This window comes from Oryzias latipes, chromosome 10 (assembly GCF_053564925.1).
Source record: "Oryzias latipes strain Hd-rR chromosome 10, Olatipes_Hd-rR_3.1".
NCBI classification, from domain to species: Eukaryota; Metazoa; Chordata; class Actinopteri; order Beloniformes; family Adrianichthyidae; genus Oryzias; species Oryzias latipes.
This window is the reverse complement of record NC_136246.1, coordinates 30255485-30278865: the sequence shown is the minus strand read 5'-3', so window position 1 is coordinate 30278865 and position 23381 is coordinate 30255485. Positions and strand designations below refer to the sequence as shown.

The following is a 23381-nucleotide window of genomic DNA, read 5'->3' as shown; positions in this document are numbered from 1 at the left end:
TTACGTGTTTTTAAGCCCTAGATCTACTATTTTACTCTTGTAATTTAACAGTTATAACTTCTCTTAATTTTAGGACTTTAAAGTTGTTATTTGAAAAAAATATGTATATTTTTTTTGTAAACTGGCGTCTAAAACTCTGTGGTATAAAACGAAATAACAAAATAAAAGAAACAGGATTAAAGTGAAGTGGCCAACAGACGCAAACTAAATTGAAACAATTTATTCATCTAAAAAGAAATAAAACATTTTCATTAAGACAAAAGAAAAATTTATAAAACTTCAAGTTCACTTTAAACATGATTGTTACGTAAATTGGATGTCATCATAAAATTGTCCAGTTGCTCTTGCATAAACATTAAAAAAAAATTAATCACTGTTTAGAAAGAATATGTTTTTATTTTTGGTTGAAAATTACATTTTTTATGGAAAATAATAATTGAAAACTATCACAGTTTTTATTACTTTTAGGCAAAGCAACTGCGATTTCCAGCTTTTTCTGCCTTAATTATTACAAAACGTGAGATAGTGGAGGTACTCGACATCAAAACAGACTATGGAGTTTCTCCTTTTTTACATTTTTGGATGCTGCTGTGTCATGGGATTTCTGTAAAAGGAAAAGTGTACCTTGGCTTGGGTCCTTGTTTATGTCTTTTTTTTTTATCCATTGTAACCCAAAAGAAAATAATTCATGCATCACCTTTCTTTAAGGAACCAGCAATCGCATTTTAAAGTTCAACATAGTTTTACTAAAAATTAGATTTTAAGGCAAAATGTTGAATTTGCTTTTCATTTGAATATATTTGCACATTTGCTTCAAAATTTGCTTATAATTCTTTTAACAGCATTGGTTTTATTAAATTAAAAAAGCAAATTAAATCAAAAAAAGATGAATTGATTGATGGAATTCAGTGTTTATTTATTCCTAATGTATCTTTGCTATAAAAGACTAGTCTGAAATCCCATTGAACTAATTTTAGGTCAATCTTTTGAAATAAATATGATAGAAACCAGAGGATTAAACCATCACTGTAGTACAGAAAAGCCTTCAAGCTGATGAAGGACCAGTAAAGGCAGTAACTTTCATCATGACCTGCAAAGGAGTTCAAGCCTGGTCTCCACAGGTGGGTAACCTCAAGTCCAGCATCAACACCATGACCTGGGTTGACCTGACATGATGGTGCATTGACATTAGCATCGAGTACAGAGTGGGTCGAGCTTTTTCTGACTCTTTCTGCTTCTTCTCAAAGCAAATCTTGTTCTTCTTTTACTTTTTGACTTTTCCCCTTAGGGGTCGCCACGGCGAATCAAGAAGACGGCTCCGTGTTCTTATAAAACAAATGTTTGCAAAAATAACCCAAAAAAAACTATAAACGAGTGGATAAATAACATTTACTCGTATTTTAAGTTGATCATTTCGTGTTTGTTGAGAGGAAAGAAAAACTTGCGATCATGTTAAAACATGGAACTAGCTGGGCTGAACATTCAGTTCGAGGGCTTAAGTTCTAGAAGTTATGGAACAGTTTGGCGCTCTTCCCTCATGTGAAGTCGTGAGCACATATCCGGAGCTCATACTGTGATCCGAGACTTAAAGCGCTCAGAGGTTTACCTTCGCCGCAGACGCTCCCCCGCCACCCGATTATCCAGGAGCGGGTGGAGTTTTTTTAGAACTCGCTCAGTCAAGTTGCCCACTTCTCGGGTCTCCGGCGGCCGCGAGACACTTGTGCAAAAACTGGGGCGTGTGGAATGACATTTTATTGCGTGTTCAGTCATTTTTCAGACAAGGTCACCCAAACATTAAAACAAACAGCAACGTACGAAAACAGCACACCTGTCGTTTTTTTTTTCTTTTTTCATTTTGCCATCAACAGAAATTTAATAAGGTAGTCAGGGTACATAACAGAAAGAGTGTCAGGACGCAAAATGATGACGATGCTGAGATGAATGGAATGAGTTGGATGTCAAAGCCAAAGTAAGCACCATTGTCATGTAGTCAGGAAAGGCCATTTTTTTCCAAAAAAAAAGGAGGAGAAAGTTCAACATGATACAAGAGGGTTGTTGTCACAGTTTTTCAGACATTTTTACCAACCTAAAAAAAAAGAACAATATCAGTTTAGCACTACTTTATCATGCAATTTACTTTAGTAAACCTTCTGACACACAGACAAAATATACTTTAATAAGTAGAACTCAATACATCTCTGTCCAGCAATAGTCACAAAGCTTGTAATTTATATTCTTTAAATGTGAGATCCCTATCAAAAATAATATGCAGGATTTTATTTTCTTGATATATCTAAAGTGCAAGTTTCCATTTTTATTCAATGCTTTCTGTTAAGTATAAAATACAAAGGAAAAAAAAACAGCAATATGTTTTTCCTGTTTACATGTTATATTTTTCTGAAAGGAGGAGCATCATATATAACAAACCATATATGTATATATATTTATATATACACACACGCACGCACACGCGTCACAGATAAAATATTTTTGAAAGATACAACATATTATCTCTTATGGGGATGGTAAAGGGACCAAACGATGACGTGGGATATGTTCATTGTGCATTGACCCGGCCCCCTTGAGATCCGATTCCCAACATCTTCAGAACATTTAAAGTAACATTTATACACAACAGTAGCCTATACAGTCTGGAAACACGACGGAGCCTACCGCTAAGTGTGTGCAAACAGAAGACATGCTGGAGGGGCCCCGCTGACGGAGGTTTCTGTTGAGTTGGGTGGCGCTTGGATTTGACCGGAGGCCTGTGTGATTAACCAGGAACTCCCAAAGGCCAACGAAAGGACTAAAACACGGAGCGTGTCTCTTGTCTGGACCGTCTTTGTGGAAGCGGCGCGGTTTGACTCGGTTTGGTTGATAAGCGGGGATGCAGACGGATCATCTGCAGCTTCACTTGAGAAGGTGAGAAAGCTGAACAGAGGTGGTGCTCATGTGGCCCAGCTACAACGTAACTGACCAAAGAGCGGAAACGGATCACGTTTTGTAAAACCAGCATGCATTTCAGTGAGTGTGACTTAAGGAGGAGGAACCATCGACTGTTTGTGAAAACTGGACCCAGTGAGTGACGTCACCCATAGAACATGGCACCAGCACATGAAGTCAATTCAGTCGCCATTTTTTTCGCAAAATGAACACCGCCATGTTGGAGCCAGACGTTGTCATTAAGCAGTAATTGGTCCAAGTCGGTCTGAGTGATTATTTCTATGGCAACCTCCGTTACCAATCAGGAGTGAGCTTGTTGGAAGTCCACGCCCCTATCACATGAAAAACAAAATGTTTTGGAATGGCAGGGGGGAGAAGGTCACTCAGTCCAGTTCTCATAAACAGTCAATGTGAGGAGCGGTACTCGTTGGCTTTCTTGCTCGTGGTTCTGTTTCTTTCCTGTCGGACCTCGTTTTGGGCAATAGCACCCCCAAATGAGCAGCTGTTGCAAATGCATGGCCTCTCGAGGCAGTTTTGTCTTTCTTGGGAAGGCAAACCAAACCAAGATGAGAATATTTTCTATCATTTCCTGACTCAAATCAAACAGAGTCTGTGCAAATACTCTAAAGTCAAAGCACCTTCTGGGTTTTTCTGCTGCTTTAAGCAGTTTTGATGCATTTAATGCAACCAGAACAGACAAAGGAGAAGACTGCATTACAATCAGAAGGATTTCTGATGAAGAATTTTTGAAAACACGGCTTCACTTCTTCGTGTGTTGGGCACACAGCCGGAATACTGACCGTCCCACAAGCAATCGACCCTGTTATGTGAACACAGTTTTGCTGTGAGGTCACTCCAGGTTCTGCTGTGGAGCTCCAGTCAAACAAGAACCCAATCTGATCGGTTTGTTTTTCGTGAAATCACTTGTGCCCCACCCGGTTCCTGTGTAACTCAGACGTAGTCGTGACCCCCATGCCCCTCGAAAAGAAAAAGAAAAAAGGGATGAGTCACGTTCCACAATGGAATCATTCTGCAGCAACAACACGACTGACCCAGCAGCGCAGGCTCCGGACTGCAACACAACCTCTCACAGTCTTGAATAAAAAAGTACGCTTTTAGAGTGAGGCCTTCAGAAAGAGACGCTTTGGTTCCAGACTTTTCGGCTGCCGAGTCTTCTGAAGATCAACACTGAAGCAAAAAAAAAAAAACTTTAAGAACGGATTCAGAATCCCAACATAGTGCACTCAGGTTGAACTCGGATGTGCTCTGGTGGGCACACAGTTACAGGAGGTTCGTACGTCTTTTGTTGATGTAGGCGTCTTATAATTCACAGGGCAGTGTGCCTGTTTTTCTCCTGAAATGTAGAGGAAAGTTCTGCGTGGATCCGCCCCGCATGCAGGCCGTTCTGCTGCAGGTGACCCTCCCACAGAGCAGTGCCAGGCTTCGTCAGGCCTTTCACTGCTTCTCTGAGACAAACACGAGCCAAGAAGTTCTGCGTGGAGCAGATGGGATTTTCTGGAACATTTTTTTTTTCTTGGCCGCATCACTACAGGGGATACCTGATCAAACACAGAGCCACTCTTAAAAGCAAGGATGCAGGAACTCTGAGCTCTTTGTGTTGCGCTGGTCCAAGGTTAAACTGGTTTTAGTCTGCTGAGGCCTTCGTTTAAGTTCCCTGTTGACTTATCTGCTGCTTCTGGTCAGCGGGTTTTGCACAGACCTGATTCCAAATCAAGACTCTTTGAGCCCAGTCGATGTTTCAACCCTCTCACACCGTAGCTGTCACCGGTGACAGCAAAATAACACACGCTCTTTGAACATCCCCAACTATTTGACCGTTGACGCGAATAACGTAATTCCATCAAATTCTGACGCGAAGGAAAGGGGCTTTGCTCTGATGTGCAAACATTTGTCAGTAAAGCCGCTTTTCTCCACTTCAAAATCTGTTGAAATCACTTGAAATGGGAAAACAGTTGAAGAGTTAAGGTAGTCCAAAGGAAGTTGACACTAAGGCTCCAGAGTTAAAGGTAAAGACAAAAAAAGAAATTCGGGTCTGGATTGTCAAAACTAAGTCCACAACTTAAAAGAATTTAAACACACTTTGCTACAAAGAGCACAAAACACTCCAAAGACCGCAGAGGAGATCATCCTCCTCACAAAAAGTTCTTTAACTCTTTGGGTTTGCCCTAGCAGCTAATCGCTCCCTCTTAGCTTGAGCAAAAGTGCAGAAAAGGTTAATTCAAAGTTCAGCCGCTGGCCAGAGGGGATGTGGCAAACACACGGTTGCCTCCATTCTTATGACAGGAGGCCTTGTGCAGCTCTAGACACCATTCACCGGCCTCCCAAACACTCTGATAGCAACAGGAGGCCTTAACAGGGGGAGGCTGAAAGTGTGTGTGCGCTGGACTCAAAATTCCCAAGATGCAGAGTGGAGATCACTGCAGAGGGGCTAACGTTGAGACAGCAGTTGCTTCTGGACAGAACGAGGGGTTCTGGAAGAAGTGAACTCATCTATGCACACAGGAAACAGCTGTGTGGCTCAAAGGATCCGACAGAAAACATGACCTCACTGTGAGTTGGACCGTTTCTGGCTTTACAGTCTCCACATTTGGGAAAACACAAATGTTTCAACCTCGTGTTCATGCTTCTGAATACTAGCGATCACATCGCCGGATCTTTGTTTTTTCCTCTTTTAATAGTCTGTACATGAGATACAATGCCACTATCGGCACGCACGCAATATTGCACACTATGAAATGTCCTACACCAGCTTGAGGCTTCATCGCTTGGTGGGAGGGAGAAACCTGAAACGAAAGTGAAGAGGAGGGACGAACTCTGAACGGGGGCAAAGGAGCATCAGAATGACAATAATGCGAAAGTGACATATTTCAAGCGACGAGGCACCCAAAGGGCGGTCTAGGGGCTGTAGCACCATAAAATGATAGATCCTGCCTGGGCCCTGCTGCTGGGAGCATCCGCTGCTGCTGCAGGGGATGCGGCCGAGCATCCTTCCCCGGCTTCACTCTGCAAAAACAAGTCTCTCTTTTTTTTTTTTCATTTTTCCACGTCGTGTTGCATACGGTGTGCAAAGCCACGCGTTTCATTTCTACGCTCCTTCAGGAGCAACACATCCCAGCCCCTTCCTCCCAGCCTTGAGTTATCTTTTTTTTTTGTCCTTCTTTTGTTGCGGCCACGCACTGCAGGGACATGAGAAAACCCACAGCCTCGCCGGGTCTTTATGTCTCTGCCTACATAACAACACTCGTAAAAATGAAAGAACGTACAGCGGCGGTCGAGGTCGCAGACCATCCACGTGAGAACACGTAAACGAGTGGAGTGTATAAGGCACGGGTCGTTATGACGTCAGAGAGGATGCGTTGCCTCGCCACAAGCTGTCTTTAGTGTTTTCTTGTTTCTACGCCCTCCTCACCACAAATGGACCATTTTTGCATCCCCACCCTCCCCCAAGAGGAAAAGAAGAAAGTAATAAAGACTTAACCCACAGAAAACGTGGGTATCTTAAGGAATTTTTTTTTTTACAGCTGATTCACAAAATCATAATTAGTACATCTAAGTTAGCACTTTTTTTCTTTACATGGACGTGGTGCAAGAGAGTTGATATTAGAGCTCCATCAATTTATCCCATCTGTTTGAGAAGCACAAGGGAGGTTATCTTGTGTTTCTATAAAGGCCGTCAAGCAGCTCCGATCCATATTTTAGGTCCAAATAAATCCTACTGTCTTGCTTTGCCAACTTTTTTTCAAAATAAGAGCCTACAAGCGTTTCGACAGGTGGCCTGCAGGGCACTTTGAAGAGTGCTCGCCTTTTTCTTCTTCTTCTTTTTTTTTTAAACTCTGCTGTACCTTTACAGTAAACTATACATCTGCGCTCAGATTTTGGTTTCATGAAGTTTATCATACATTATATTCTCTTTGTGCTGATGTCAAATATTGGCTCTACACGAAGACTGGTCATATAATAGATCTCTGGATTTGCTTGGATTAAATCTTAGCATGTCTGAAAACAACTAGACGTTATTATTATTATTTTTTTGAATGTGTGCAAAATCTGTCATTGATAGAGATATAAACACTCTATTCATTGTCATTTAAGTCAAGTAGGAAAAAAGTTCATATCTTACAGTTCAACTCTTGATAGCAGCGGCTTACTGTTACATGGGTGGGAGGTGGGGTGACAAAATGAGCGAGGAGACAGCAGAGGGGCTGTCATGTCTGTGGAGGTGAAGTGTGTGTGTTGGGGGGGGGGGGGGGGGTTCCCTTGGAAATTTCTCCTTCTATTTTACAGTTTCAAGTCTGGTCTCCGGTGGTTGTCTCTGAAACCCCCGTCCGTCCGTCCGTCGGTCGGTCGGTGGTCGGTCAGTCGTCGTCCGCATCATCTCCGCCGTGCGGGCCCTCAGGTAGCAGTTCGGAGGCCCGCTTCTCTCGACTCCTCTCCTGGATCTTCCGCATCTCCTCCGCGTATTTGCTGAACGTGTTGCCGAATTTGGACCACACTTTGCAGGGAACCGTGATGGAGTTCCGGTACGTGGGCTTTACCTCACTGACCCGCATGAAGACCCCGTACTTGTTGGAGCCCACGTCGAAGAAGAAGCGCTTGTTGTCGACCGTGAGCGAGGTGCCCTCCGGGAGCTCCGCCGGCTCCTCGTCCACGCCGTAGTCGTCGATGAGTTTGGCGAGCGCGTCGCGGAACTCGATGAGCCCCTGCGCCGGCAGAGCGATGGTCTGGCCTTGCGCGCTTCCCAATCCTGGCCCACGATTAACGGTCTGCCGGATCCTCAGGAACCGCCCCCTCTGGTTCTCTTTCAGATCCATGTAATATTTCCGATTCTCCCGGACCAGGAATTCGCTCTTCAGCGCCCGCCTGGGCTCGTCCTGCACCATGTCCGGGTTGGTCGGGCCCAGCTGGGCGTAATGTTCGATAAAGTCCCCGAGATAATCGCGGAACTCCACGGCCACAGACATGGAGAGAGTGAGGCGGCTCTTGTTTCCCCCAGCGCCGACCTCGGCTATCTTTAGGAAGCGGCCTTTCACGTTCTGCTTCACGTCAAGGTAGAAGCGCTTGTTCTGGATGTCAATGCGCTTGGAAGCGAGCTCCTCAGTGTCGTGCTGCAGCCGGGACATGGCGCCCATCGCACTCGGAGGCAGCGAGCCGGGGCCTGCGGTGGGCCCTCCGTGGTCACTGCCACTGTCTCTGTCCGCCATGATGCTGCCTCCCTGCGTTACCTTCCACCGTCTCCCTCTGCCTGCTGCAACCTCGACTGCCCGTCAAACCGCTCCGCCGCTCTATCGCGAGACGAGAGGAGAGAGGATGAAAAAAGGAAAGGAACTCTACTTTCCGCTGCCGCCGGTGCGCTCACAGCAGAGCTGCGTTCAAGACCGTCGAGGTGTTTTTGCAACATTTCTCACACACTCGACCCCCCTCCCCTCCCCTCCCCAGTTTCAACATTAAAAACGAAGTGAGAGGAAATGAAAGGGGGAGCAAACACACAAAGAGGGAGTCTTACCTGTAGATTATTGATCTGGGGGGTTCAGCACCGCGGACAGCGCCACCCTCAGTCTTCCATGCGACAGCCCTCGGAGAAGGGCTGCGAACAAAGACGAAATTTCTGAATGAGCCGTGGAAAATGGCTGTGTGGGAGTCTGCAAAGCGCGCATGATGGACCGAGCGTCATGATTTGTTATTCTCTTATTGGACTTCATGTACTTTTCATTGGGAATGAAATTTAAAAGCTCAGAATCTTCTTAAGAAGCTGCTATATTTCACAAAGGGTTTTCACTCTTGAAATGTCATTCAGATTATGCCAATAAAAACATGTATGTATTTAAGACTATTGCATTACATTTTTCCTTCTTTGTTTAGTCAATATAAGTCATTTAGAGCTCTTTTGTATTTTATTTTCTTCTAGAAAACTTTATTTTGTTTTACAGCTATGACTGAATATAATTGTAAATTTTATCTTATTTGCATTATCAACTTGTGTATAAGTATAAAATAATTTTTTATTTACAGAAAAATACGATTTTTTAATGTTTCACTTTATACGTTTTAACAGATAAATAAAATAAACAACAAATAATTTCTCCTGCAGAGAAATCTGTTTACATGCAAACAGGTGTCTCTCATTTCACATACACAATCTATCCTTCCCTCTTTTCCCTCCAAACAGTCCATTTAAAAGAGCTTCTGTCAAAAACCCTACAGCATAATTTCAGAACTGACAAATAGAGTTTCAGGTCTAGCTTGTAGGGATTTATTGACTTGTTTTTAAATCATCTATCAATTCATTTTAAACCATATAAAAATATGATCTCAGTGACCCATTTTTGCTCGAATTGTTGTTCAGAATGACTCAGAAAAAGTTTGCCAGATCTGACATTGTAGTCTTTTTTTTATCCATTACACCCTAAACCTGTAAAATCGGAGCCATCTGTTGTATAGTTTTCTTTTTTTTATGCACTTTTACATGAATCAGTTATGTTTTGGGTTCAGACTATATTCTGTTAGGAGTTAGGAATGTGAGATGCTAATGCAGGAAACCAAGAGTTGTGGACAGAAGCTAAATGGAAAAAACTAAAAATTCAAAACAAATTGAAATTTGACAACACTTGACCCTGAATAACTCGAAACAAGGCTAAATGAAAGTGTGATAAAACTGGTGACCTGTTCAACAGAAAATCATGGATGGTAAGGCTTAGGAATAATCAACCAGCAGAGAGCGGTTTTGGTGATTGAAACCTGAAACCTGGAGAGTTTGTGGGACAAAAATAAGTAATCACTAAACTTAACCTGAACACAAAACATGATTTTAAGCAAGATTATTTGCTACATGTTCTTGGTTTTTGGTCAATAAAGTCCAGGGACCCATCATCTTTTTGGAGAATCCGGATCACTTTCAATCTGGACATGATTCTTTGAAAACAAATATACAAGAATCTGTGAGAGCTGTGCAGTTTTTAAGTTCCTTCCACCATACTGGTCTCCTACTGGTTCCTTAACCACCAGTTCCCGACAGAATGATCGAAGGAACATGTGTGGGTTCACTTTCAGGCTACGACCTGCTTTCTAGAGTAAACTGGTTTCTTCAATGTCATCTGAACCAAATGAGGTAATTAGAAGTCCTGGTGTCTTAAAAAAATAAAAATACTAAAAGCTCCCCCTTTTTGCTCAAACTTTTATTGAAATAACTTGAGAAAGGAATAATCTGGTATCTGAAAGAATCCTATTTTATTGTGGATATTGCAATACCAAGATGTTTCATTTGTTTTCTGAACATTTTTTCTTCTAATATTAGATGAATAATAAAAAAACACTTTTACACAGATAGGTGGGCTTTTATTGCAGCACTGGACTTGCTTGTATTTGTCCTGGAAAAGCAATCTTTCAGCACCACGGACAGAGACTGGTCCTTGATGACCCCCACCCCCCTCCCGTGGGGAAGCAGTGATTCCTTAGGTCCAAATTAAAGACAAGAATAAGACTTTAATCTTTTTACTCCGTTTTCCTTGTTTCTTAAAGAGTGTTCCTCCATGCAGGATGCAGATCTCCTGATGGGGAGGGAAGAGAATCTTATGAATGGCTTGATGCTGAAGCCGAAGAGGACAGTGACTGTGGGAGGGGGATGTAGGTTAGGACTCAAATAGATACCTGAAATCAGTTAAAAAAAAACATAGTTTTAGTGGTAAAGCTGTAGATAAAAAACCCGCTTTCAGAAATCGCTTCATGAATCCAGGACTTGGTGTCAGCTGTTGCTGCCACGTGTTGCCATAGAGCCCTTAAAGCGCACGCCATCCCAAGGCAATAGTATAGTGAACCGCAGTGACTTGCGTGTTAAGAGTGGAACATGACAGGTTTGGCGGTGCTCCGTGCGTCCTGCGGGGAGCGGGGCTTTCTTTGAGCGCAGTCGAAGCGCCGCGAACGGACAGGAGTCCATTGAGAGAATTTCGAAGCGTTAGTCATCGCGCCAACCATCCGCAGTGTGTTGAACTCGCCTAGAGCCTCCTCGCGCCGCTTGCGCTGGAGATCTGGAGCAGGAGCCGCGGAGGGCTTGGTTGCGGACGCACGCTGCGCTGCGTGTCTGTGAAAATCTCTGGCGCCCCCCCCCCCCCCCCCCCAACAGAGGTTCGGCACAGTCCACCGGCATGATCGCACGCCGGTTCGGTGGCGGCGGGCCAGCGGGTGCCCGGCTCGTTAGGGTGTTTGCGCAGGACGTGGCGAACCGACGCCAGTGACCGGCAGGTGATGTTTGCTCACGTAAGTCGCTCGCGTTTGATGAGGGGCGCAGGGGACGAGGCTGGAGGGGGCGCGCTGCCGTCGCAACGCCTTACCGGATAACCGCCACTGTCGCGTCTAGTTCCTCCACGGATTTTTTTAAAAATATTTTGTTATTTTTTTTATTTTTTTTGTTTTGCTCGATGAGCAACAGATTATGTGCGACTAGGGTTCTCAACTGCTCAAATTAAACCGGATATTTGGTGCGTGTGCGTGGGGTGCGTGTCAGTTCTTGTGATTCCCGTACGCGCAAGGCGCTTTTTTTTCCTTCCAGAGAGGCAGTGCGCCCACCCATGCGATGCTAGCCTATTAGCTGGAGAGAGAGACGGAAGGAGAGAGAGGTTCGAGCCCCGGATTCGAGAGGAGGCGAATTTACGCGCGTCGTTTTGTCTCTCAGGACAAGGAGAGATAAGGAGAGATAAGGCGGAGGGGGGTGCTAGCTGAAGGAGAATGCAGCAATCACATTTTTAAGCATGCAGAAGCGGGCCGTTTCCGGTTCCTAGGCTGGTGTCCCCCCCCCTAACCGACGCCAGCGGCCGTATGGGGAAAGCAGCGGCAGACACCGATGGCATGGACACTTCCACAACGTCTGCCGCTCTGCTCTGCCTGCTCTGCCGGAGCCCGTTCACCGCCGTCCCTCTCTTCCAGCTCGCTCCGCCGCCCAGCAGCACTGCAGCACAGCACAGGCTGACGGCATGAGGCTTGATCCAGTGCATTTCTCCATGCTGGTCATCGGGGTCTCCTTCGCCTGTTACGCCCCGAGTCTCAACTCCCTCCAGGACCAGGCGTACAGGTCCACCGTGGTCATCGAGGGCGAGGTGCGCTCCTCCCCGGAGAACGGCTCCTCCCGGGAGCCCTACAGTGTGAATGTCAAAGTGCTGGACGTGTGGCCCCTCAACAGCGGCGGCCTCGTGAGGGAGCAGCTCGTGACCGTCGGGGACTTCGGCTCCGAGGCCCCCTGCATCACAGTGGAGAAGGACCACAGATACATCTTTTTCATGGACCCGACCACCGAGCCCCTGGTTTTCAAGGCTGCGTACGCCCCTGTGGACGCCAGCGAGCCGGAGTTGAAGAAGGATGTGGATAAAGTGCTCTGCGAGGACTGCGGTAAGTTGAAGGCTCCCCCCCTCCTCACACACCTGCCTGTACACTCACGGCGCACTGTAAGGGGCCACTGGAGCAGCCGTGGTGATGGAAAGAGAGCCCTCTTCTGACGGGCCTCCGACCCGGTTGCTGGTGAGAGAACTTTTATGAGGAGATGCGCGCGCACACGGTGTCACATTGGGTTAAGGATGAAGCAGCGGCTCTTCTTCTTATGAAACTAGCGTGGATCCACAGCATTAACCTGCAGGAGGTTCATGTGTGCGCTAGAAGGCAGGAGAGCTGAGCACGTGACTGGAGACAAGGCAGCAACCTTCACCTGCTTTCCAAACTTTAGACTCTTACTTTCAGCCCAGCTGCTGGGACAGGTGTGCTTTAAAAAAAAAAAAAAGAATAGCATGGGAGCAACAGTTTTTTGGAACAAAAAAAAACTTAAAAACTGGGATTTTATCATTATTGAATATTATAATATTCAATAATCAGTCAGCTTATAAATGAATTTTATTGCAAAAGGTTTAACTGTATTCCCTCAAAGACAGCTTTGTCTGTTTATTAAATTCCCTTTATGATCATTTTGTCCAACATTTTGCATCTATGAGTCACAGGACTAACAGCCGTGTGTATTTTTGTCATAAATTTGCCATATTGTTTTTAACTGGCATGCACACAATAGATAACAATTTAATTAAAGAAATAAAAGAGAGGCAGACGAGAGCAGCTGCTGCAAAACATCTGAGGTGTCTTTCTCTCTTTAGGCCTTTGAGGAATGAAAAATCTGAAATCACATGAAACAGGAAAATGGCAGCTTTTTCTCCTCGTCTTTACGATTGCAGCGCCGTCTTTAAATAGAAGTTCTCCTCTCAGAAACTCGCACAGATGTTCCAACCAAAGGATCCGTCCCCCCTGTTTGACACCAAAGTGCGACGTTCTATTTTCGAACCCTTTGTATGCTAAAATTATCACGTCTTAATTGATGACATGTGCTGTTGCGATCCGTCTAAACACACTTTCAAAGCAGACGCCAGGTCAGGAGAGGGGATGTGCCACTTTCAGCTAAATCCGGCACGTGGCTTCATCGCTGTGACAGACGTTACATTGATCCTCATTGCTTATGGGATGTTTCATCCAAATACATACAAGAACTCCCAACTGAAGATACATGTTGGGGTGAAACAAGAGTAAATGTTTAGTTTTTTTAGGAGTCATGTCAGATGATAATCTCCGAAGTACAATTTCAAATGTTTCATTCATACAGCAGGTGTTCATGTTTTTTCTGCTGCTGCAGGTCACTGCATGGATGCAGGAAGGTCAAGTTAGGTTGAGGGTTGCTAAAATGCAGCAGAAAAGTTGAAAACATGACCAAAAAGTATTTTTTTAAAAAGTGCAGCTCGGGGATCGGCTGTCAGCTCGCAGGAAACACACAGATTGCACCAATGTGCTGCAGACGGTCAAACCCTGACGGGGGTTTCTAACCCAAACTGGGCCTTTTGTTCTAAGCAGTGAGCAGAACATGGTTTAGATTTATATGGATGTAAAAGCTCAAAGCAGCAGAGAGGGAAGTATCATTAGTAAGACAGGACCATACATGGACTCTACTCATGATTTGTTTTACAACGATGCTGTTTTTTTGTACTTTTAGACATCAATACAACAAAAGACTTCATGACTGTCAAAGAGAGACTGAGAGTCTTAAGTGGGACTTTTGCATCATTAAATGTTGACATTTTAAAGTCAGAAACACTGACTTCTGGCTGCGAGGGACTGTAAATCTTTTTGCTCCATAAAGATTGCAGAAGGATCTTCTAAAAGCAGAGCCAATGGTGATTAAATGGCAGGAGTGACCAGGCTCTGTCTCAGTGTTTATGTTATGGAGTTGCCATTGCTGGAATGAGTTTCTCTGTTTATTTACTCGACCAAATGCTCGGACCAAGTTCACGATTTATGCAGGGAAGACGCAGAATTCTAGTATCCTTGACGGATGAGATGCTGTAAAGTCCAATCATTCCTGGATGTGAGAAACAAAGCCACAGTGGACAACAGTGGTCAGAAACTGGCTGCTTAGTTAGTCTTGGATAAAAATGACCTGTTGTTTTAGTCCGAAACTACTAAACACATCTACAGAAAGAAAAGATGTGGGTTAAACAGGGTCTGAAAATACGTTTTGTTAAAATATTTTTCTCTTTGTTTAATCGTTCAAAATGGTCGTTATTTGGACTGCAGTGATTAGTTTTATGATAAAAGAGGCTAAATGTATTTACAGATTAGATAGAGAAACCGAAGAGCTCATCAAGAAAAAAAAAAGAAAGGAAAACTTTACTCAAAACAAACGTTTCGACAGAGATTTAGACTCTTCCAAAGATCTCTGAATTCTTCCAGTCTAATAACAACTGAAAGGTTTGAATTAAAGTAGAACATTTGTTAGCAAACAAAAGTATCTCAACCCCTCCTAAAAATACTCACAAATTAAAGCTTTTTAAAAATTGAATTTCAAATTTCTCATTTCTTGTTTGAAGATATTAGTACATTTTATAATTTGTTATACATTATGTTTTTTTTTAACTGACCAGTCCACTTACATGAAATATTTATTGTTTAATCTTTATGTCCTATAATAAGTCTAAAAAGTTTGATTTTCTACAACAGGGCAAATAAACTTGATTAGTTTTGCAGCATAACATCCACAACTGAATCACCGGCACCATTTCAATTCCATGTCACCACAATAAAAGCTCAAAGAAGTGTCTATAGTTCAAAAATATCTGCACATACATACATTTATTTATATTAACGTATCACACAACATCATGGAACATGGAAAAACTATTCATATTAAAAGACAAACTCCACAATAAGTTAGTTATTCAATATAACAGGGTTGAAACAATAAAATGTAACACAAAGAGCTTTCAAAAAGGTGTGGTTAAAAGAGATTAAAGAAGAAATGTTTAAAAAAAGAGACATATCCACCCATCTATCTGTCCAGGCATCCATATCGTTTATAAACCACTTGATCCCTTTTGGGGGTTGCTGGAGCCTATCCCAGCCACTGTTTGGTTCAAGGGGGGTTTATGTTTGATGCTTCGCCGGTCCATCAAAGGGCTTTTATAGACAAAAACTACTCACAATATTCAGATTCTAAACCTTGTTCTGGATTTAAAAAAAAAAATACATAAATAAAAACAGTAAATAAAAGGAATTGGCAGAACAATAGTTAAAAATGTTGGTTTGGGTTCATTATGAAATCTTTATTTTTAAATGTGGACAAAAAACAAAGATCTTTTCTGCTGTTGCCTCACATCGAAGGGTTTTTGACTGAGATCAGAAGTATTTTTGTTCAGTTAATCCTCACAAAAAAAGCTAAAATAGATACTTCTAAATTAATCCTGAATAATCAATAATAAAAATACAATTATTAACTATTATTGTAATGTTTTATATTGTGTGATCTGCAGCTTCAAGGATCAGCGTTTTATGTGACAGATAGACATTTAAGTATTCATCTAGCACTGGAGGCTGCAGATGTTAAAAGTGATTGATGGAATAAGTTTGTTTCGTCTTTAAAGCTGATGCTCCACAGTGTGCATTGTGCAGCATATCATCACTATGATCAGCTCCTTTAGCTGCAATGTTACCTCCTTGTTTCCCCCGTTGTAAATAACTTCACTTTCCGTTAAGAAGTACAAAACCCATCCTGGTTGACGTCCCGAGTAGTTAAAAGCGTGAGATGGGTCTCCTCTGATCATTCCTGTTGTCAAGTCTTTTAGATGCATTGACAGCTTCTTCCTAAAATAGCGTTATCTGATGCTCAAACATGCTCCTGTCACTGATGGTGTATCTAACACCTCCTACCTCCAGTCTCATGCCCCCCCCCCCACCGTCTCTCCTCCTCTCCGACTCCTGCTGGAGCTGACTTGAGCTGGAGTGTGTGGTTCAGCTTATGTATGCCCTTCTGTCAGTCAGGCACAGCGAGGAGCACAGAGGGGCGGGCAACAGAGGGGAGATCTTTTGCTTTGAAGCTACAAAGAGATTCTGCATTAGCTTTCGATAACAGCCGGGTCTTTTTTTTTTATGCTATCAAACGAGGGAACACCAAGTTCAGAGATTCAGAGATATATATATTTTTTTTACTCAGTGTTTCAAAGACTGGAAAGTTCAGCTGTTCTGACTCCTGACCATATGTTCTACTTTTATTTACATTTACAATGTGGTTCGGAGGGAAGTCAGATATAAGGACGATTATAATTCTTATCATTAAATCTGTAATTTATTCAAAATGAAAAAGCTGTAACACACTTGTTTATTTTTAAATATACATCATATATGGTTAAAAAATACTACATAAGTGACCTGTCTCAATTTCAGGCAGGCACACTCTGCAGTGTTTTACAGGTTACTCCCCTAGGCCGGTTCAGTCAATTAACTCACCTGCTCAGCGTCCTATTTAAGCCCAGGTGTGCAGTTGTTCATTCTCTTTCTTACCTTCAGCGCTCATTCTTCGCCCCTCCCTCCTCCCCGGCTTCCACCTGTGGGCTCCGTTAAGGGGGTTTTTGTTACCCTAAAGTTTTATTGAAATGATCTCATGGAATTGAACGGAGCCTTATGCCAAACGAAAAAGATGTGAATGCCAACTCAAAGAATGTGGAATAAATATTTCTCACTGCAAGAGTTGTCTGCCATGACAAAGACAAAAAGTCCCAAATTAGATTAAAAACATCAAAACACGTCTCTGTTGATGCCAGCCTCTTCAGGTTTGTGATTATTTATATATATATATATATATATATATATATATATATATATATATATATATATATATATATATATATATAATGTCCACATGGTGGACATTTAAAATCACAACTGAAAGTATGAATAGATCTACTTTTTTAGTACTTACCAGGTCAAAAATCTAGACTCCCGAAGCAGCAAAGAATGTACCATTTTTGTTGCCGTAGCTGCAGTGATCCCACACCCTTTTTCATGAATGAAAATTTCATTTCATAGAATAACCACTTTTCTTTTATCAAACCACCAATAAAACAACAAATTATTTTATTCGAGACTGACTAAAAAAAGCGACATTTTGCCTCCAAAAATGCTAAAATGGTTTTTTTGAAAGTAAAGGCAGGTTTGATGAATCAAACATGTAAACCTTCTCTGTTCCCGGTCCAGAGATGTGTCTCAATCTATTTTGTTTTTAATTTTGGCTTCTGAGATCAACCTCACATAGAGTTTTTATTACACTCTGCAGTTGCCTTGGGTCAAACATAGCAAAGAAAGAGAAGGCCTATTCCAGTCATTCCTGGTGGGGAGAAGAGCTTCCCGAACCTTTTGTGTTGCAGGTAACCGTACTCTGTTTATGTATGTGAGTGCCTTAGATAGCTTCCAGCACGTTTCAAATGATTGTTTTCAGGAAAATGATCCCAAATTTGACTTTTTTTAATTGTCTGACTCTACTCATGACCAGCTTGTGTTGAGTTGGGTAAGTGAAGAATGCCAGACAAACCTTGGACATTTTTGGTCATATTTTGAGTCTGTAGAGCTTTGACACAAACTGAGCTGTTGCAACATTGGCGGTTGGAAAAAAAACCCCACAGAGGACACAAGAGCAGGACTTCATCGAAGCTGCTGTTGGATGACTGCTTGTTCTTAGTGTTGACGTTGGAGCCTTGAGCTGTAAGGAATAGCCGATAAGGCCATTAGGGATTGTTAGATAGAGTATTTGGAGAATCTTTTTGACCTGACTGACAGGAGTTTGAGCTCCACACATGGATACATGTTTCTGTTTCCATTTTTAAGGTTCTTGGTGTTCTTTGGACTGTGTTGGTTGAGACGTCTGTTCAACATTGGCTGAACTTCTAGACCTAAGTATACAAGGTGTCCTCGAGGGTGTAGAAATGGACTAGTGGAAGACCTGCGTGTTTAACATTTGGCCATCCAGTTTAGAGGAAACCTTTCCTGAAATAGCAAACCCTGTCTTTGAGATTGGCCTAGATTACCACTAATCTCTGCTTATAGTGTGCCCCCTCAGGTTTTAATTGGGACACCAATTTTGAATTGATCTTCTGATCTTGCTTTTGAAAATAGCAGCATAAGCTTTTTCATAGCAGAACTGCTTGACCTGTGAAGTTTGTTGCAACATCATGATTCAAGAAATGAAAATGAAGGTCATATGAAACGTGTATATGTTTAGGTTTAAATAGAGTTGCGTTCAAAACAGGAAGTATCCGCTGGCTCCTAGAAGCCAAAATCCCATGAACGTCTATTAAGAAACAAACAGCTATTACTCAGTCATTGTATTCGTCAGAATAACCATTCTTTCTCTTCTACCTCGTTTTTAAATTCCTGGTTATCCTAATTTCTTTTGCATTATATTTTTTTCTTTATGGGTAGTTATTCAAGCTATAAACTGGCAAATAAGATGCCTCAATTAAAGTATGTGGGGCCTGCTGGCCCCCACGTCAAATGTTTGAACAGTCTGATTGACAGACTCTCCCAAGCCTGCTTATAGTGGTAGGGGTGTGGACTTCCAACAAGTTCACTCATGATAAGTCAGAGTGGTTGCCATATAAACGTTGACTCAAACCGACTCGGACCAATCACCGTTTACTGATGTTGTCTGGTGGTGTCCATAGCCCGAAAAAATGATGACTGATGTAATTTCGTTGGAGCCGGAAAAGAGTCATTTTCTTTGGGTGACTTCACACTCACTTGGTCCAGTTCTATATGCAGTCAATTGTGTGCATCCGTTGGTACTTCACCCATCTTCTAGAACCACTCCACCTGGTTTAGGGTCAACTGGCCCTTTTTCCATCTTTCTCTGGGTCAGAGGCCACTCTGGACAAGCCTTTACGGAGCCGAGCGACCATTCTTCTCACTCACAAGTTCAAGCCAACCTCTTCTGCTGGAAGAAAAAGAGCAGGCAAGATGAGCATTGAGCTTCTGCCAGGAATCTACCTGTCAACTTTAATTCTACGAGGGTCAAAGCTTAAATTTTAGATCTGGATATTCTGGAACCAGATTTTTATTTAATCTCCCTCTGGGACCATACTGTATGTTTGCACCATTCTCAGTGAAGACACATTTTTGTTCATGGCTTTTTTTTGTGAAACACCAAATCCAGGCTTTTGTGGAGACACACAGCAGAAGTCTGTAAAAAGTGTGGTGCACGAGAATGCTACAAAATCAAGAAGCTTTCCAGTGATTGCTGAAACTCATGCAAATGTACACGCTTCATATGGTGTGAATGTGTCTGCAGAGATCCACTAGCTGAATCGGTGACTTGATAAGACCGCACGTGTGTGGGTGGGTGTGTGTGTGTGTGTGTGTCTGTGTGTGTGCGTGCGTGTGCAGTCTCTCACTTGTCAGTCTCATCTTTTTGCCTCTTTGTTGCGTTATCTGTGTCTATTTCAGACACTCTCTGTGTGTTGATTTCTCTTCTGTTTCTCTGTCCTTCTGTCTCCCTCACTGTCCTTGTCTCTATAGAGCATTATACCCTTGCACAACACACACACACAGCAATGCCAGTTAGCTGTTGCTGCTGTGCTGCAGATGCCCCAGTGTGCTGTCATTAGCAGAGAGATCTGGGGCTGCTATAAATTATGCACACACAATAACAGAAGGCTGAGGATTTCTCCTCTCTGCTGCCTGCATGTGTGTGTAACACTGAAGTACGTATAGGCCAAGCCTTCACTCATTTAATGTACGTCCTATCGATGTTGTAATGATGAACTTAGCTTGTTAAACTGTGCGTATCTGTGCACTTCCCTGCTGGCTTTCGATTGTTGAACTCCTGTCGTTGTGTGTCCTTTGCTTATTTAGTGTGTGCGTTACAGTGTGTGTCTCCTTGCTTGTGAATAATGTATCAGCACTCATCTTTTTCAGTAGTCAGACTTAGTAGAAAGCTCCAACACATGCCTCTTAAAGGGACCGGCCCATCGCCACATGTCTCAGTTTGTGAATGAGAGGTTTTTGTGTTACCACACACTCACACACACATACAGATGTACTGCACACAGTCATGTAGCTGCAGCAGCACACACCCTTCTTACTGCATCAGCTAATGCCTGTGTCAGACTGCATGGCTTCAGTTGAAGCTGTGGCTGTTTCCTCTGTGAAGATTTGCTCGCAGAATTTAAAAAACAAAACAAAAGTCAGAGTTCAGACAAAAAAATGTAAAAATTATGTTTCCTGCCTTTTTTTTAAAAAAAGTCTGGTCTATAAAAAATGGCATTTTCTTGAACAACCGTCACGTTTTTTGGTCTTTGGTTTTCCAGTCAGTAGATATTTTGGACATTCATCCATCTTCCAAACCCGCTGAATCCCTTTCAGGGTCATGGGGTTGCTGGAGCCAATCCAGCTACTGTTGGGCAAAGGCGGGGTACACCCTGATAAGGTTGCCAGTCTGTTGCAGGGCCACACAAACACATTCCCACCTAGACACGATCTAGAATTAATTAACCTATGAAGAATATTTTTGGACTGTGCACTGAGAAAACCTGCACAAGAAGAACATGCAAACTCCACACACAGAGTACACAGCTGGGATTTGAACCAGGGTCTTCTTGATGTTAGGCGATAGTGCTAACCACTACTCGCCATTCACCCTCTTTTGAGGACTGCAAAGTGAACTAATTTATAATTACTTAAGTGAATTGTACTACAACATTAAAAAGAAACAACATTTTTTGTTTGATTTAAATTTTCTAGTTGCACTTTAGTGCAGTACATTGAAACCTAAACTCTGCAGATGTCGTCTAGACAACACACACTCTTTGACATAGCGGAAATCTATGACCTATCACACAATCAGCGTGAATCAGATTATTGAGATGTGGAAAAAAAGCCGCTTTGCACCGCTATGCAAAACATTACTACGGTAAAGTGTTGCACTGCGGCGCAAAGCTGCTTTTCTCTGTGATAAAATCAGCTGACTTTGTAAACACTTCACTACTGTAAAGTGTTGCGTATCAGCACGAGGCTGCTTTTCTGCGCTTCAGAATCGGCTGGAAATCTCTCATTTGCTTTAACGGTCGAAAGGTTAAGGTAGGCGAAAGAATGTAAACACTGGTGCTAAAGCTCTGGTGTTAAAGGGTTAAAAGGATCTTAGTTTTGAATGTATAAAGAAACTGAATTGGATCATTTCAAACTCAAATCATGAAAGAGATCTCCTCTAGACATGGGTGGTTTCTGTAACAATCTGCTCGTACCAATATCTAAACACATGTAAGTTACACAGGGAAATATAATTTCTTTAAAAACTTTTCTGGGACATAAAAGTACAAAAACAGCTCTTGAGTTGAAGTCAGGCTATCTTCAGCTAAGAGGGTGGACTATTTTTATTCGTCTTTGTTGTGCCTATCTTTGTTAGTGATGACTACAGCGTTTTCATCGGTTTTTCTGATGCTCTTCTGCTTCGTGTCGTCTGTTCACTGGTGCAGGTTTGTGGTGGATAACAATGGGGATTTGTGTATACTGTACTTTTGTTTCTTGTTTGTATGAAGACACATTTGACCGTAGAGGATGGTATTTGCCTCTGAGAAGCAGACTGGGATGCAAACAAATATGCCACCCATTAAAAAAAGAAGTTGCATTTCCAGCAGCTCCTCGGCAGACTGAGGTGCTATTTTTATTCCAACTTAGATAAGAATGCTGTAGATGTTTAAGCTGCACATGAAAATAAATCATCTTACGCACCAACCCAAGTGTGTAGAGATACTTTCATTGGGTTGATGTATTGATCTTTTTTGATTTTGCACAGCGTAACCTCAACCTAAAGCCGTGAATGCCTAACCATAACCTTAAAACCTAAGAAAATGCATTCAAATATATCTATGACTTAGACTCATGGATGACACAGTTCAACTACAAAAAAGGAACTAACTCAATATGCTGTAACCCTACCTCTTAACTCCTAAAGGTATTCCAAAGGCACAGATGTAGGTTTAAAATCATTCTTATAGAGCAAAACCTGCCAAACTTTTTTATTTGTTGTGTGGTCTTTCATGACTCCTCATGCGAGGAAAGCTGGAACCTTTTCTCTTTGCTTCGACACTCCCAGCCTTTCAAACAGAATTTTGAACAATTGGGATTCCCCCTTAAGTGAGATTTCAGATCCCTGTTGGGACTCTTTTGCAAAAAGTTGATTCATGATACAACTACAGAACTTTTTTAGATACTTTCTTATTAGATATATTTAAACACCATAGGTTTTTTTAATATGTCTTAGCTTTTCATTTTTAAATTTTTAATTTTCTTTTCTCTCAAATATTTTGAAATCTCGTCTATAAACTAGTCAAAATTTTGTAGCTCCTCCCCTGTCATGTGAGGAGCTATAAAAACACTCTTTTCTAAAAACAAACTTGTGTTTATGCTTTTTTTATGGCCCAACTGCTTTGTATCACAAACCAGAGTCAATGAGGTAAATGGTTTAAATCTTCAAAACTGGAGATGTTGCCAGCGACACCCAAATAATGCACACTTTGACTGACTGTAAGCCTTGGACCATATACACTGTCAGTGCATATTGGTTGATTGATTCTGATGCAGAGAAAATTGGGTTTGCACCGATATACTACTCTTTAAACGTAAAGTGTTGCCTGTTGGCACAAAGCGGCTTCTCTCTGCCTCAAAGCAAGTCAACACTGAAGCTAAAGCTTTGATGTTAAAGGTGTAACCCACAGTCCAACACTTCAATGCTCCGGGTCAAGAAGGCAGACATTTTGGGTTTAGGGTGTGCTCCCAGTTCTAAGATGCACACTACTCCACTGGATTGATTGATGATATGGTAGGAGCTAGGTAAAGTATTACGAGATATTAATAAAGCTCTGAAGATAGTTGTTAATATTTAATAAAGTTATTAATGTTCTTAATCAGGAGGCAACACCTGATTAAGCGTGTACACCCTATGTGTCAAACCCAAGGCCCGCGGGCCAAATGTGGCCCGCCATGTCATTTTATGTGGCCCGCTGGAGCATAAAAGTTTTTAATTTCTTAAAATAAAAAATAAAAATTGGTGTGAATTTATTCATATCTAGGGAGAATCAAAC

The 23381-nt window shown here is 42.3% G+C and overlaps 2 protein-coding genes across 4 annotated transcripts in view; one reads left to right on the top strand and one right to left on the bottom strand.

Moving 5' to 3' along the window:
* Window positions 1–1734: 1734 nt before the first annotated feature.
* purab (purine-rich element binding protein Ab) lies at window positions 1735–8747 on the bottom strand. Its single transcript, XM_004073567.5, has 2 exons — window positions 8468–8747; window positions 1735–8246 (listed from the first exon to the last, which is right to left on the bottom strand). Exon 2 carries the CDS (start codon window positions 8163–8165, stop codon window positions 7320–7322), a length of 846 nt encoding a protein of 281 aa, XP_004073615.1. The 5' UTR covers window positions 8166–8246; window positions 8468–8747; the 3' UTR covers window positions 1735–7319.
* Window positions 8748–10571: 1824 nt separating this feature from the next.
* Window positions 10572–23381, top strand: part of nrg2b (neuregulin 2b) — a 73103-nt gene continuing 60293 nt past the window's right edge. For all 3 annotated transcript variants that reach the window (XM_011480503.4, XM_020706774.3, XM_020706775.3), the window contains exon 1: window positions 10572–12339. In XM_011480503.4, coding sequence (XP_011478805.1) covers window positions 11928–12339 — 412 coding nt within the window. In that variant the 5' untranslated portion in view covers window positions 10572–11927. The remainder of the gene's footprint in view (window positions 12340–23381) is intronic.